Source organism: Drosophila melanogaster, chromosome X (assembly GCF_000001215.4).
Source record: "Drosophila melanogaster chromosome X".
NCBI classification, from domain to species: domain Eukaryota; kingdom Metazoa; phylum Arthropoda; class Insecta; order Diptera; family Drosophilidae; genus Drosophila; species Drosophila melanogaster.
The window spans coordinates 12,907,980-12,921,912 of NC_004354.4; the positions used below are offsets into that span (position 1 = coordinate 12,907,980).

A 13,933-nucleotide genomic window follows, 5' to 3' on the forward strand; every position below is an offset into this window, starting at 1 on the left:
CGAATTAAATTTATGTTGAACGCATGCCCACTTGGCTGCAGTTCGCTTTTATTTGCACTTATCTTTTAGCATAAATTACATACATCGTCTGTATGGGGGAGGGGAGAGACACACACACACACACACACACACAATATTCTGAGAGTGGGACTCGTACAAACTACGTACGTACTAAAATCTACGGGAAAAGGAGGTGAGGATGGGTGGCGGAGCTTAGCCATTTTGATGAACGCATTTGAAGTCTGGTTCGGGGGCTCTGCTACGGCTACTACTGATACATAAACGTCTACGGCTGCTGCTTCCTCGGGCGCGGCCGTCAGGTACGCGTCATGTGGGCGTAGGCGGCAGCTGCCACGCCCCAACGCTATCCGCTAGCTCCTGCCATTGCTGGCAAACCGGACAGGCTAACGCTTACGCCGGAAGTGGGCGTAACTGTGCCAGCAGCGGTGGCCGACGAGGAGGATCGCTTGAGGGCCTTGCGTATAATCGTCCAGTCCTCCATGATATCCTCCTCGCGCAGCATGTACACGACATAGGGACCCGTGACGGTGACGGCCTTCTTGCGACCCGGTCCGCGCACCTTGCTCTGCCGCTTGTCGGTGCCCCAGTCGGCCCACGAGATGTCCACGTTGTGGCGATCCTCCTCCAGGCGACGGATGCGCTCCATGAACTCCTCGCGCAGATTGTCCAATGCCATGTGTTTCTCGCTCTGCAACGGAAAAGTTGTGAGTTGCAAGAGGATACATTAACAACTACTTCTACGCTTAAGTTAAGCCATCATTTGTCTTAAATCGTTAATATATGGCCTATAAGTGAGTGACATTTTGTGTTGTAATTAGCTTTGGCAGTGTCGCCCCCAGTGCCTTATCAACACGAAAGCCAATCTAATTGCGACGATATGGTGGCCAATTAGCTCTTCTCATTTTTGGCGCCAAAAATCGAGATTGGTTATGTACCTCAAAGTGCTGGACGGCAGCTTGTTCCTCGGACTGGTATTTGTGCTCGATATTCTGCAGTCGGTACTTGCGCAGGACGTCCGCCACCTCGATCCTGGTGCGATACTTCTTGTCCAGTTCCTTTTGCGGCTGGACAAACTCCTCGGAACGCCCGGAACGCACCTCGGCCAATTGTCGTTCGATGAGATTGATGCGCTCGACGTAGTACTGTTCCCGCAACTCGTTAAATTGGCGCTCCAAGCTCACTGTGTCAAGGAAAGAAGAAACTCGATGAGTATGGCTTGTGTTAAGTGTGTACGTACTGATTCCTACGCAAATCCTCGATGTGCTCTGCCCGCCGGCGGTCTATTTCACTGGCATCCAACTCGGAGGAGTCATCCGAATCGCATTCGTTGGCCTCCTCCTCGTCGGAGGTGTCGTGTGGCTGGCTGGAATTCGAGTGCTCCGATTCTCCGCCAGAAACGTCGCCTTCGCCATCGGATTCGCCATTCTTCACGGGCATTTCAGAGTGGATTTTGCGGTTCTCCTTGTTCTCGGCGTATTCCGATTCGGCAATGGACTGCAGGTGGCCGCCGGTATAAGCGCGATATCTTTTTTTGTTTGCTTTCGACAATCGGGGAGTGTGGAAACTGTGGAAAACTCTGTGGAAAAACACTAAACTGTGTGCTGTATCAAAAAAAGTATGACCGCACGTAAGAGTGTTGGGCAATTTAGTGTTGGTCAACGCAAGCGGAGCATCTAGCTGAGTGGCTACAAAATAGCTAAATCTGCGAAAAATATTATTCATTAAGTTAAACACATTAAAATATTAATGTATCATTGAATTTGAAGTAACCTGGACCACTAAAATAAGAGAAAATAAATTTGGAATTTACCCATGTAACTATTTAAATATAAAAATGTTACAATATTTTTGTTTGATGAAAAATAATGATATTAACTCTGTCGTAAATTAAATTATAAATAGAAGGTCATGGAAGTAATTTCCGATATTTAGATTAAAGGAATACATCTTTAAAATATGGTTCATTCCCATATAATATTGTGGACTTATTTGAAATAGCCAAATCTAGGCATTTTCGGCTGCTCAGCCCCACCGCCGTCTGCCATCTCTAGCTGACGAATGCAGTCGCCAGCTGATGTTCGTACGCCTATCGATAACCGATAAGCCATCGCTGCCAGCAGATATTTTTTTGGGCCAAGTGCAAAATACGTGTAATATTTACAATTAGCAAAACGAAACCAATCTAGTCGAGCCGAAATCTAAATGGAGACACCCATGGCCGATGACCTGTTGCAGTTCCGCGACTACAGCGGCGGTGCCCCGGCCCAAATCAATGTCAATTCCCCTACGCACGGCGGATCGGGTGGTTCTGGTGGTGGCTCTGCTGGTTCCGGCGGCTCCGTTGGCGGTGGTGGTGCCAACGCACAGCGTCAACGCGGCGATCCGCTGGCGGATCTCATCTATGACATGACCTCCTCGGCCCAGGGATTCTCCGGAGCTGCATCCTCGGGCGGCTCCCAGCCGCAGAACTCATCGCTGGACGGATCCGCCGGCGGTGGAGGCGGTGGTGCGAAACTATCACTGTTTACGATCGAGTACTACCAGCAGTTCTTCAACGTGGACACCTATATGGTGCTCGAGCGAATCGCCAACTCCATGATACCCAAACGGGCCTCTGGCAACTATCTGCGCATGAACATCGGCGAGAATCCGGATCTATATGGACCCTTCTGGATAACCGTCACCCTGGTCGGTAGCTTTGAAGTTTTAACAACTCCAAAAGTGGAACTAACTCTTTCCATTTGCATTTCAGATCTTTTCCATAGCAATAAGTGGTAATATTGCCAGCTATTTGCAGCAAGCCACTGATGCGTACAAATGGCACTACAACTTCCATCTGGTCTCCTATGCGGCTACGTCCATCTTCTTGTATGCCAATATCTTGCCAGCCGTTCTGTGGGCCCTCTTCAAGTACAGCCTGAAGCCTGTGGACTCCGCTGATGCCGTGGAAACGGACAGCGTAAGTTGCATTGGCATTCCCATCCATCCATCCATCTCGCTCATATTCGGGTTTTTTATTGCAGGCCAGCTACATGCCGAGCCTCTTGTCGCTGATGTGCATCTATGGATACAGTTTGGCCATTTATATACCAGTCTCCATTCTCTGGGTGATCAATGTAAGATAATTCTCTATAAATTTTGTGATTCGGCAGAAGATTTTGCTTGAATGCTTGCTATTAGCTTATTTTTATTGCGTGTCTTGACTATATCTGTACTGCTCATTTTACTGCAACTTTTGAACTATCTCATGCTAACTTTAATGCCAGATTCAATGATATTTCAAAGTTTTAAACAGTAATCTGGTTTGCTATCTTCATTAGTTTTCCACCTGAGCAGACATTATGCATAGTTTATAGGAACTTATATATTTTCTACCTTCTAATTGCCACATGTTTACCCCAATCTTTTGCAGATCTCTCTGCTGCAGTGGCTCCTGGTGATCACCGCCGCCTTGCTTTCGGGCACGGTTTTGATTGCGGTGCTAACGCCAGCGCTGCGCAACTCGCAATTCTCGCTGTTCCTCATCGTTGGAATCCTGAGTGCACATGTGGTGCTGGCCGCCGGATTTCTGCTCTATTTCTTTCACAATCCCACAGTCCCGTCGCTGGATCCAGTTGCTCCGACACCAGCTGCACCTGCTGCTCCGGCTGCTCTGAAAGCCGTGACGCAGGCGGTTGTCAACGCAGTGCCCGGCAATCAGACCCACTAGGATGCATTCCGCGAGAAACCAGTTCGTCAACGTCGCTGAACTAAGCTGTAAATTAAGTTGTCCCTATTTTTATATTCGCTAGAGAGCTGATCACGTTGGTTCCAGCTTCGTGGTTTGTATTCACTTTCAATAACTTTTTCGCGACTGTATATTCATATTATCTTAAAGGTAGATGTACGTGTAATACCAAAAAAAAAAAGAAAACATAAATATAACAAAAATATCAACACAGAAACAAAAGAATCGCTAGAACTTTTCGCTGGAGTAGTAGAAAATTAAATAAATTTTTCGAAATATTTAGGAAAGACAGAAGAATATGTTAATCATGCCATCATTAAAAGAAAAAGTGTAAATATAATCGAAAGTATAACCAAAATGAGTTTTCACTTGGGCATTTGCTGGCTATTTGAATATAATTTATAAATCAAAAGATGTGCATAATTTTGCTGGCATTCTCTTTGGGTAAAACAAAACCATTATACTTTTCCCATCAGCGGCCATATGGAGAAAGTCCTTTGAGAAAGAGAAATGGACAGGAATGGGGATGCTGGGCTTGCTTATGGTTTCCTTTTCGCTTCGCTTGTTTTTTGGACTTGCCTTTTTGGGCGCATGCATGGATTTTTGGCCAGCTTCTTTGGTGGTAGTGTCGCCCGCACACATACATATTTACCAACTCGCACGCACACATGCACACACAGGGCTATATGGACGATATATCAAGGACCTCGGATGGCTTTTCATCGTTTTTGCCGCTGTTGTTCATGTTTCGGGCATGCTTTTGCTGAATTTCATGGGCTTGGCGTATTTATTCGAGCAATGTGGGAATTATTCGCAAAGGACGACGCCAAAAACAGGGTGCTTTTTTTTCCTCAGCACTTAGAAAACTTTCTCAGTGAGTTTTTTTTAGGACATTATAACAGATTCAAGTAAAATAGTTACTACATATTTGGGTATAACTATAAGTTGCTTATTAAAAACTAACTAAGAATTGGTAAATTTATACGTCCAAATAGTTTAACATGATAAAATATAATTAAAAATTTTAAAAATAAATATTATTTACGAACCAGGACAACCATTATATTAAATAATTTAAAATTTACCAAATAAATATTATTTTTGAACCACGACACCCAGTATAACATTTGGTATGTAACTCACGTACATAGGACTCTTTTACGCCTTTCTATGTGTGCGTGTGTGCATGCATGTATGTATGTATGTTTGTCTATGTATTCAGCTGACTTGCACCCACGCACGTTTATGGATAGAAAATTTCTCAATTTCAAATGCAAATATTCGCATAACGCATCGTTAGATTTGTCCTTTCATATATTCTTTTTCATGCATGTGAGTTGAACGTACATAGATACTACATCAATTCCATGGCAACTCACACCTTTCGTAGATTTTTCTCGGCAGAAACAAAAATCCATTTACTTTACATGGCTGAATATACAGGGTATAGATAGATATGTATGTGTGGTGCATAGTTGGGCGTACGTGGCGTATACTTGATGTCAGCATCAGAGACACATTTGTCAGATTTTTCGGGCAGCAGTTAGATTTGCAATTTGAATTGAGTAAATCACAATTCAAGTGCACACATAACTGTAAAGCTAATGTATTAATGTATTCGATTTAATCTATTTATGCGTGCTTTACTAATTTCTTTCATTAATTTCGCGCAGTGTTCTGTGTGCTGAAACGCATACATTTCTGAATGCCGCATTATATATGGCCACTGATTCGATCGATTTGTGGTGGCATATAGATTAACTGATTTGCCATTCAGCTGATTAGCATTCAAGTGGGTGGCTGTGGGCGCCGGAAACGGAAGTCACTCGATGGCTGTTAAAAGTTTTTGCCTCGCTCTCTCTCAGTCCACAGTCCTTTAGTCCTTTTATTTGTGCTTTGGATTTTGCTTTTTTATTTTATTTTCATTTGCTCTATTTTCGCAGAAGGAGTGAAATTAGCTGATGCTCAGCGACTTGTGTGATTCCTTTTTTGTTGGCTCTTAAAGCAATTACGCCATCCCTTTGGCTTTGCATCACCATTGCTTTGCTCGTTCTTTTCCCATGCAGATGTGTGCACTGCAAAAAAATTGGATAGAAAAAGTAAATTAATTTTAATAATATTCATATGATATAAATCTAAATAATAATAATACATGATATATGGATATATAGATTTATAAATTGCACTTAAATATTTGATTTAAATTTATTTAAATTTGCAAAAATGTGGAATGCCAACATGATTCGCTCAGTGTACACCTATGCCAGCTGGAGTGTGTGTGAGTGACTTAACCCCTTTGAGCCGCCTCGTAATGCATTTGAAGCGTTAAAACGCCACTTGAGTGAGGATGTTTGGCCCCGGCAAGGAACTTGCACCCTGCTTGCATACCCTTCAAGAAAGGGGAGCGGGGGGGGGTGTATGTGTGTGTTGCTGGTGCAGGAGGGGCGGGGCTCAAGGGGCTGCTGGCAGGAGTGCATATGCTAATTGGTAAGTGCACGGCTCAACGAGCACCTGTTGAAGTCAGCATCTCTGCACTTGCGAATTTCTGAATCAAATACGGACTGCGAAAATTCTTCATGCATGTACATATTTACACTATACATACATACATACTTGCTTGCATACATATGCACACGCACATGTACATTTGCCAGTTTAGAGAAGTTCTTTTACAAGTAAATATCTTTAATTAAAAGTTGGCTAGTGCCATTTTGAAGTGGAAAGCTTGCTTTTGTCAGCGTCTTAAAATAAAATAAAAAAGAAACGAGCTCAGCTTAAAAACATAAATCTGCAGTTTATTAAATAAGTTTATTTAAGTAATATGTACAAAACGTACAAATAGCGTAAAAAATATAATTTTTCCATCATAAATCAAGCTAAAAAATGTATTATTCGAATTCTTTAATATTTGATTGATATGTATAAGATTTTTGATTTATTTTTGAAAAGATTTCCCCGCACACAGTCTAAATCCTAAAGAGTCCTTCGAATCCCATATGATTATTGATTTATTTTGTTTGCGTTCGGCTTAAGGGAGCTTAGTGTATCAAAAAGGACCTTTAAGAGGTGATGGTGAGCGGGGTGGGGGAGGTGGGAGGAGAGGAAGGGAATATGGTTAAATAGTTTACCGGCTGTTATTGGGTTAATTCTGCAATCCTTTTGCCCCTTCTCAGTGTGCCTGCCTGCGTGACTGCTCGTTCTTATTTCCATCCATTTCGTGAATATCCTGCGGCCACACCACCACACACGTAGCCCAGCAGGATGTGACCCCCCCTTCCCTTCCCCCCCCACCCCTTCGCCGCATGCACTCAATTAAGTGACAGTGTGTGGGTGCGGAGAGTCCTGTGTGTTGACTTGAGAACTTGGCACAACTTTTGCGTACGAGTTGCCCGACTACGTGACAGAGGTTGCAAGTGCCACGCCTCCTCCACCACCGCCGCCCCCTGCCCTTTTGAACCTCCTTGTTTACCCTTAAAGGTTCTGTTATTTACACAGCTAGACACACCCAGAAAAAAAACGTGGTCATTAATGCTTAAAAAACAAAACCCACTTAGTTGTATGGCAAAACCAGTTCATTTTCCTAGCAGACTTCAAAATTATAATGTGTTTTTAAAAGTATTTATCTAAATATAAATAATAAACAATATGGCAAAATTTTGCTATTATATGTATGTATATACATAGATGTATGTGCTATTCTTGTTACTCAAATATAAGTTATAGCTGAAATATAAGTAGAAAGTTCTGGCAATGCATCATTTTCTTCACCAAAAATCCCATTTAGTTTCGCTTTAAGACACTCTGCTTAAAGTCCAACTATCCAACTATCCAACTATCCATGTATCCAACTCCCACTTCAGCTCCACCTCCAACCCCCAGCTGTCCATTTATCTGTGTCCGAATCTCCGGGTGAGTGTACGTGTGCAAAGTGCTGACCATCTGCCGGCCGGCCGGTCTCCGTGCTTTTGGGGCGTGTTCGTTGCCCGGTTTGACACAATTTCGAATGCCGCCGCCCAAATGCAGAAATTGCTCCATTTTCGCCGTGATGGCTGAGTCTACAACGGCCCCGGGAAAATTCTCCAGCGGGACAGCGCCCCTACGAGAGCTTTTCCAGCGCGGAAAAGCGTAGAGCTTTCCCCAACGCCGTCGGCAATTGCACATCCATCCTGTCCTGTATACACACATACATGTATATATATATATTTATATATATATATGTATACCAAATCTACCATGTATCCAATTCGGGATTTGGCTTAGATAATCACCAGGATTTGCCGAGTGGCTAAGGGAGGGGGGATGTATAATTTCATTATTCATTTTAATTAATTGAAATTGTTGCAAAGCCAACGGCTGCACGATGACCCTAATGCCAAGTAAGCTCACTAATTGCATTTGACTTCAAAGGAGCAATGCAAAATTATAAATATATATATTATACAATATAATATATTACTTTTTAAAAAGTATAGCAAGCAGGAAATTCTATGTTTCTAAAACTTATTTGAATAAGAAAGTACTATTATTATAAGATATGCTCTGATTTGTATTATATATTCGGATACCACTTTTAATAACGTTTTTTTTTTAATACTAATTTTATATTATTTACATTCTCCATGCAAAGCATTTCATTTTGCATAATTATTTTCATTTTGAGTTGCATGCAAAGCAAATAGCAATAAATAATTATTTGCATTTGCTCTGTGGCACATCTCATTCATTTCGGTTGGGAATATTGCAATTTCGGGCGGCGAGACAGTTAAAATGCAGCACATTATAAATTCATCGGTGAATATTAATATTTGATCAGCTTCTATTTCGGCAAATTGAGTCCTTCAGTTGACGTGAATCGCACTGCAAACATAGGCTCCATCTCATTCCAAATGCTCCATACATCCCTCTCTCTCTCTCTCTCTCTCTCTCTCTCTTACTATTTCTCTCTCGCTCTGTGCAATGCCCGCATGCTGAGACAAAGTCTTTCAATTAATTTCAAATGGGGAATGCACCGAAGCTCAATGCAAACATTTGCACAACTTCAAATCGCTTTTGCCGCTTCTATTGCCGTTGCTCTGCTTTATTTCCCGCCCACTGTTTTCCCAACGCCCCCAACACCCCATCCTTTATGTCCTTTTACACAAGGAGAAAATATTTCCATAGTTCTATAAACTTAACTAAAGAATTAGACAAACATAAAGTTATGTATGGTATGCTCGCTTCAAGTTATTCGATTCCTTTCTTAATACATATAATAAAGTGGTTAACGAATTGATATAATTTTCATTAATTTGGAAAAATTGCTGTTATCCTTGCGTTAATAACAGCAATTTTTCCAAGTGTTCCGCTTCCTGTTGTTTTTGAGAGTTGCGAGCAGCTGAAATTACACAGATTACATGGGATATAGACGAGCTGTTGGCACACATTCTTGCGCACCGCCCACTTGCCACGCCCCCTGGTCGTTGTGGCAAATGCATTTTGGAAATTATTTCGAAGCCGCGCTTTTGGAGAGAATTTCCCGCTAGCGTTGGAGAGTTGAAGCCGCACGTATGGGTATGGGGGAAATCGGTGCGGAAAAGCTGTGCCGAAAAAGCTCTGCTCCTGTTCAAATTGTAGGTGCTGCTGCTGCTGCTGCTGCTGCGTTTTCCGTGAAAAGTCTCCTCGACACAGGATGCGTTGGCGTCTCTGCCGTCGTCGCAGCGGCTGCGGAAAAGCGCCTCTCTCTCTCATTTTCCAGGAAAATTCAGTACGAGTCAAGCAGTCTTCGGCGCATCCAGCAAACGCGGTTCTTTTTTAAGCGCGTTTTCGTATTATTCTACTCATATGATTTATCATTTGCGTCGCTATATGATTTCTCCTTGTTTCCGTAGTATGACAAGCCACTACTACTAAACAACAACAACAACAACAACAACAACAACAACAACAACAACAACAAAAAAAGAAAACACAACCAAATAAAAAACAACAACAACAACCAATATCAAGCGGAAGACGTGGGAGATGGCCCAGGTGCTCTAAACACATCCTTGCTGGCCGAACGAGCGAAAAATTCCTGGGGAATACCGGCAAACAACCTTCACTCAGTCAGTACGTCCCCAAAAAACTTTTTTATATCTTTTTGTATATGTGTGTGAGTGTGTGTGTGATCGCAAGTGCAGGATAACCAGAAGTATCCGATTTCGAAACCTACATTCTCAGATCCTTTGATAAGCTCAAGGCCTAGGCTTAGAAATTCGAAACTCAAGATAGACCCCTGAATATTGTGCTCAGTGTCGATCCACAAAAAGTGAGTAGATTCATACATTTCCACAATCGTAGAGAGCAAGAAAAGTACGCACTGCACAATAAAATCGGCATTAGTAATATAAATAAGTGGATTTCTTGATAAGTTAACTATATATTTCTTACAGAATCTTGTGTAAAAAATATTGGATTTAAAAAAAATGCTCAGTTACATATACTTTGAAACCATTTTAAATTGAGTCCAGTGTTTTTTTTATGATCATGCAACTATTTAAAATGTTAAACCCTTATAAAAATAAGATTAAATTGTAGTATTTGGAATATTTGACTTACCTATTATTTATAATCCGTAAAATAAATGTATCTTTTGCTTTTATTTGCTAAGACGAAGATTCTGATCATTTTGCTTCATTTTAAATTACCAAACTCTAAGGATATGATTGCGATATGATAAGCCTTTAGTATACCCATTTAGTATGTACTTCTGGAATGGGTGTGGCATCGACCTAATTACCTGTAGCCAACTTTTAGATACTTAAAAAATTAGGTACCTAAATGCGGTTCAAGCAAATTTTAATCCATTTTGCACTTCCATTTTCGTTGCAGCCAATTGAGAGCGTTTTAACACAAAAGTCTGCTGGCAGCAATCAACTTTAGGCCGAAATTATCTAAAATCCACGATCGAAATCGTTAATAAAACGAACAGAAATTGCATACAACTATCATCAGGATTTTTCACTGTTTCAATTTTGTGTTGTTGACTGATACGAAGATCAAAGATAAAAGAGACCAAATTCGATAAGGAAAAGCAATTCTCCCACACAACAGAGTATATAATAAAAATAATAATAATAATAATAATAATATAGTATACAATTTGATTAAAACATACATTTGATTTCAATCAGTGTGCGCTAGATAGAATCACACATATATATATATATATACGTATATACGGATAACATTTGATTACCTTCGTCGGTGAGTGTCTAGCCAATCAATCTATAGCTTATAGGAACCATACCATATATACCACAAGGTTTTATACTGAATTTATAAAATTTTGGGTAAGCGCGCAGTGCGCATCGAAAGGCCCCATCAAAGCATCAACACCAAACTCAATATAAACTAAAAAAAAAAAAAACGAAAAAAAAAACAAAAAACAAAATACCATAAGCAAGTGTTTTTTTGTCGCATATAAATAAAATTTACATATTTACAACATACGAGACGGAAGTTAAGCAAAAGTAATATTAATATAAAGACTTGAATTTCTCAAAGAAATAAATATTTATACAAGAACAAGCGAAGAAATAAGAAGAACAAGCAAAAAAAAAAAACGGACTTCCAACGATTTCAAAATACGACGAAAAATACGAATTACGAAATATTTTTTAAAGCAAGGACCCAGCAAAAAAAGATATGATATGACTAAATCTACGCAAATCGGTTAACAAAAATATTTGCCAAATCTATGTATTGAATCAAAAACAAATAAAACGGAAAGAAACCCGCATACTTAATGAAAAATTGAACGTCGAGCTACAAGAATTTATACGGAAAACAGAGGCATCGCAGAAAATAAAAAGAAAAAAAGAATAAAAAACAGCGAAGCAGGAAAAGTGCAAAAGCGGATTTATTGGAAAAGCTGAGTGGAAAAATCGAGATCAACGGCGATCAGCGTTAAAGTGATATTTTATAAAAACCGAAAATATCAGTTAAGGACAACGACTTATAAGGTAAGTTTCCTAACAAATTATATTATATTCTCTAAAATATATTTCATGCCTAAAAATATGCAGTGAATAGTTGATGGTGTGTTTCATACTTTTTGACAGCTTAGTTCGGCAATTGCAATTCCTAGTCATGCCCACGTAAGCCGTTTTTAAAAGCTAATTGATAATGTAATCGGGGATATTATTTAATTTTCGCTCGCAACAATAGAGCCAAAAACAATTGAAATTGCGAAATTGGCGAAATTTGCGAAAATCGCAATTGCAATAGCAATTTCCACATTTCGCGTCTGTTCGCCAATCCGCCTGTTTACACTTGAGCTCTTCGACAAGCAATTTGTGCATTAATTGTGTTCGTTGTTTCATTGATGATGATTGCCCCAACCTTCCTGCACTCAATCAATCATTGCAGCAACCCCTCCCCTCCGCCCAATCCATCCATCCGCCCCCTCTTCCATCACTCGGTGCCATGATTGCATTCGCACGGACACAAATACACTGGCATTCTCGATATCCTGACAGGAACACAGTCACATAATGGCCCGGCCGCCATTTTTCCCGCTCCTCGCTCTCGCGAATTTCATGGCAATTTTATCGATTTTTAAATTGGCACAAATTAATCGGCAAAATCGCATTTGTGCACTCGCGATTGGCAGTTAAGTTGGAAAATTTCATACAGAATGTTGCATTTCAACGTAATGCTCAAATGCAGGAAATTTTGAACTGAGTAAAAAACAGGGCAAGTAGTATATTATTCTTTACAATTTTTACGGATTTAAGAATTTTACTAAAATATTTTAAGGTAAAAGTGCATAGTTAACATAAGAGTTACTTAAATTATATTATATCATATATTTGATTACAATTCATTTCGATGTAATTGGGTTAGTGCAAGTTCGTAACAACACTAATCGAACTTTTGTACGAACAAGTAAGATTTCTCTGTTGATTTCTCGCTTCCCTTTCCAGGTGGAAAATCAATTATTTAAATGCAACTTTTGCCGAAAGTTCAGAGTTCGATGTCAAAGGACATTGCTGTGATGGAACGGGGGAAGGGGCTGGCTGGCAGGGGGAATTACGTTTGCTATTTGCGATGACATTAAATTAAAATAAATTGGGTATTCTGTTGGGTTGGCGTTGCGGGATTATATCACAAACGGCATCTGACAATGCATATAATGCAGCATCCATATTTTATACGTATATATAATTGAAAATGCAGCCTCCATCTCTCCCTCTCTCTCCTTCTCCATCTCTCTCTCTCTCTCTCTCTTTCGCTGTCTGTCTATCTATGTTTATCATCCTGCGAAAGGCATATAGCATTTATTATATGTATGGCATATAGAACATGTAAATGCTGGCAGAACTTTGGACGAGTGCCTGCACTTTTCTTGCCCATCCACCCCAAAATACCAGATGGAACTGGCCACGAGCCACCACCATCACCAACATCACTACCGCCGCCGCCGCCGCCAGTGGTTTGCAACCATCAAGCATCCCAGCAGCCCAGCATCCCAGCATCCTAGCTCTTCCCCACCAGCATTATCCATATATACCAGCAGCTGCATCCCCATCTGCCCAACCATCGGATATCTCTCAGCTGACTGAGTCCTGCAGACGATGATGAGCTTTAAGATAAGTTCCCCAGATTAGTGAAGAGCCAGCCTTCTCACCAAATATCCATAAGTAACTATCAAATGCAAAATCGGATAATGCATAGATACTTTAAAGAAAGATATAGATAGTGAAATAACAAACGAATCTATAGATTCTCAAGATTGGCAAGCAGTTTCTAGAATTTTCAGTTGATTTATATAGTATTACTTTGTACTATCACAGGCTCTTTTTTATTGCTAACTGCAACTGCGTGTAGAGTTCTATGTACACATCTGCCGACGAACAGATTTTCTTTCTTGTCAGAAATTGAATTCCGTCTTTTCACTCTGTTGCTTCCATGTTGAAAAAGAGAGAAATGCCATTTAAGCAAACGTTCGCTTTTCTTGGGCAAAATCTTGAGAATGAGTTTTCGTTTTCCTTTTTTTTCCCCATCTGGTGCGCGCGATTCTATTTGGCCATTTTCCTTTTGCGGATACTGTAAATTAAAACGCGTTGCCACGCCCACACAACCAACGCCCACCGCCCAACGCCCACTGGCACTGCACTGAAGTGAAATTCTATTAGAACTTTTGCGTCGAACAAAACGCGTCGA

The 13,933-nt window shown here is 40.7% G+C and overlaps 3 protein-coding genes and 2 long non-coding RNA genes across 10 annotated transcripts in view; 4 read left to right on the forward strand and 1 right to left on the reverse strand.

Moving 5' to 3' along the window:
* Positions 1–6: 6 nt before the first annotated feature.
* On the reverse strand, positions 7–1,643 carry Brms1 (BRMS1 transcriptional repressor). Its single transcript, NM_132612.2, has 3 exons — positions 1,269–1,643; positions 957–1,201; positions 7–709 (listed from the first exon to the last, which is right to left on the reverse strand). The coding sequence occupies exons 1-3, from the start codon at positions 1,456–1,458 to the stop codon at positions 365–367; spliced, it is 780 nt and encodes a 259-aa protein (NP_572840.1). The 5' UTR covers positions 1,459–1,643; the 3' UTR covers positions 7–364.
* Positions 1,644–1,973: 330 nt separating this feature from the next.
* Positions 1,974–4,091, forward strand: CG4645 (uncharacterized protein). Of its 3 annotated transcripts, none has more exons than NM_132613.3 (4): positions 1,974–2,709; positions 2,774–2,980; positions 3,045–3,137; positions 3,434–3,918. In NM_132613.3, exons 1-4 carry the CDS (start codon positions 2,224–2,226, stop codon positions 3,728–3,730), a joined length of 1,083 nt encoding a protein of 360 aa, NP_572841.1. In that variant the 5' UTR covers positions 1,974–2,223; the 3' UTR covers positions 3,731–3,918. The 3 variants fall into 3 exon arrangements, with proteins under 3 accessions (NP_572841.1, NP_001285171.1, NP_001285172.1); NM_001298242.1 differs by having other exon boundaries at positions 2,080–2,709; positions 3,434–4,091; NM_001298243.1 differs by having other exon boundaries at positions 2,080–2,709.
* Positions 4,092–4,580: 489 nt separating this feature from the next.
* Positions 4,581–5,030, forward strand: lncRNA:CR45625 (long non-coding RNA:CR45625). Its single transcript, NR_123888.1, has one exon. It is a non-coding gene; the product is annotated as a long non-coding RNA:CR45625 (long non-coding RNA).
* Positions 5,031–6,864: 1,834 nt separating this feature from the next.
* lncRNA:CR45626 (long non-coding RNA:CR45626) lies at positions 6,865–7,743 on the forward strand. The gene is made up of 2 exons (NR_123889.1): positions 6,865–7,318; positions 7,472–7,743. It is a non-coding gene; the product is annotated as a long non-coding RNA:CR45626 (long non-coding RNA).
* Positions 7,744–9,497: 1,754 nt separating this feature from the next.
* Positions 9,498–13,933, forward strand: part of fne (found in neurons) — a 32,941-nt gene continuing 28,505 nt past the window's right edge. For 2 of the 4 annotated variants that reach the window (NM_001258718.3, NM_001258719.2), the window contains exons 1-2: positions 9,498–9,835; positions 10,598–11,730. The gene's annotated coding sequence lies outside the window, so the exon portion shown is untranslated. Of the gene's footprint in view, positions 10,035–10,597; positions 11,731–13,933 lie in introns of all 4 variants that reach the window. The other 2 variants (NM_001258717.1, NM_001414105.1) reach the window with 2 other exon arrangements.

Excerpts from the sequence above, each read along its gene's own strand:
- CG4645 (NM_132613.3), top strand. The coding sequence starts at position 2,224 with ATGGAGACACCCATGGCCGATGACCTGTTGCAGTTCCGCGACTACAGC. Across the intron at positions 2,710-2,773 it reads TCTGGATAACCGTCACCCTG|ATCTTTTCCATAGCAATAAG; the intron begins GTCGGTAGCTTT and ends TTTGCATTTCAG. Across the intron at positions 3,138-3,433 it reads CCATTCTCTGGGTGATCAAT|ATCTCTCTGCTGCAGTGGCT; the intron begins GTAAGATAATTC and ends AATCTTTTGCAG.
- Brms1 (NM_132612.2), bottom strand. The coding sequence starts at position 1,458 with ATGCCCGTGAAGAATGGCGAATCCGATGGCGAAGGCGACGTTTCTGGC. Across the intron at positions 1,202-1,268 it reads AGAGCACATCGAGGATTTGC|TGAGCTTGGAGCGCCAATTT; the intron begins GTAGGAATCAGT and ends TCCTTGACACAG. Across the intron at positions 710-956 it reads CTGCCGTCCAGCACTTTGAG|AGCGAGAAACACATGGCATT; the intron begins GTACATAACCAA and ends TTTCCGTTGCAG.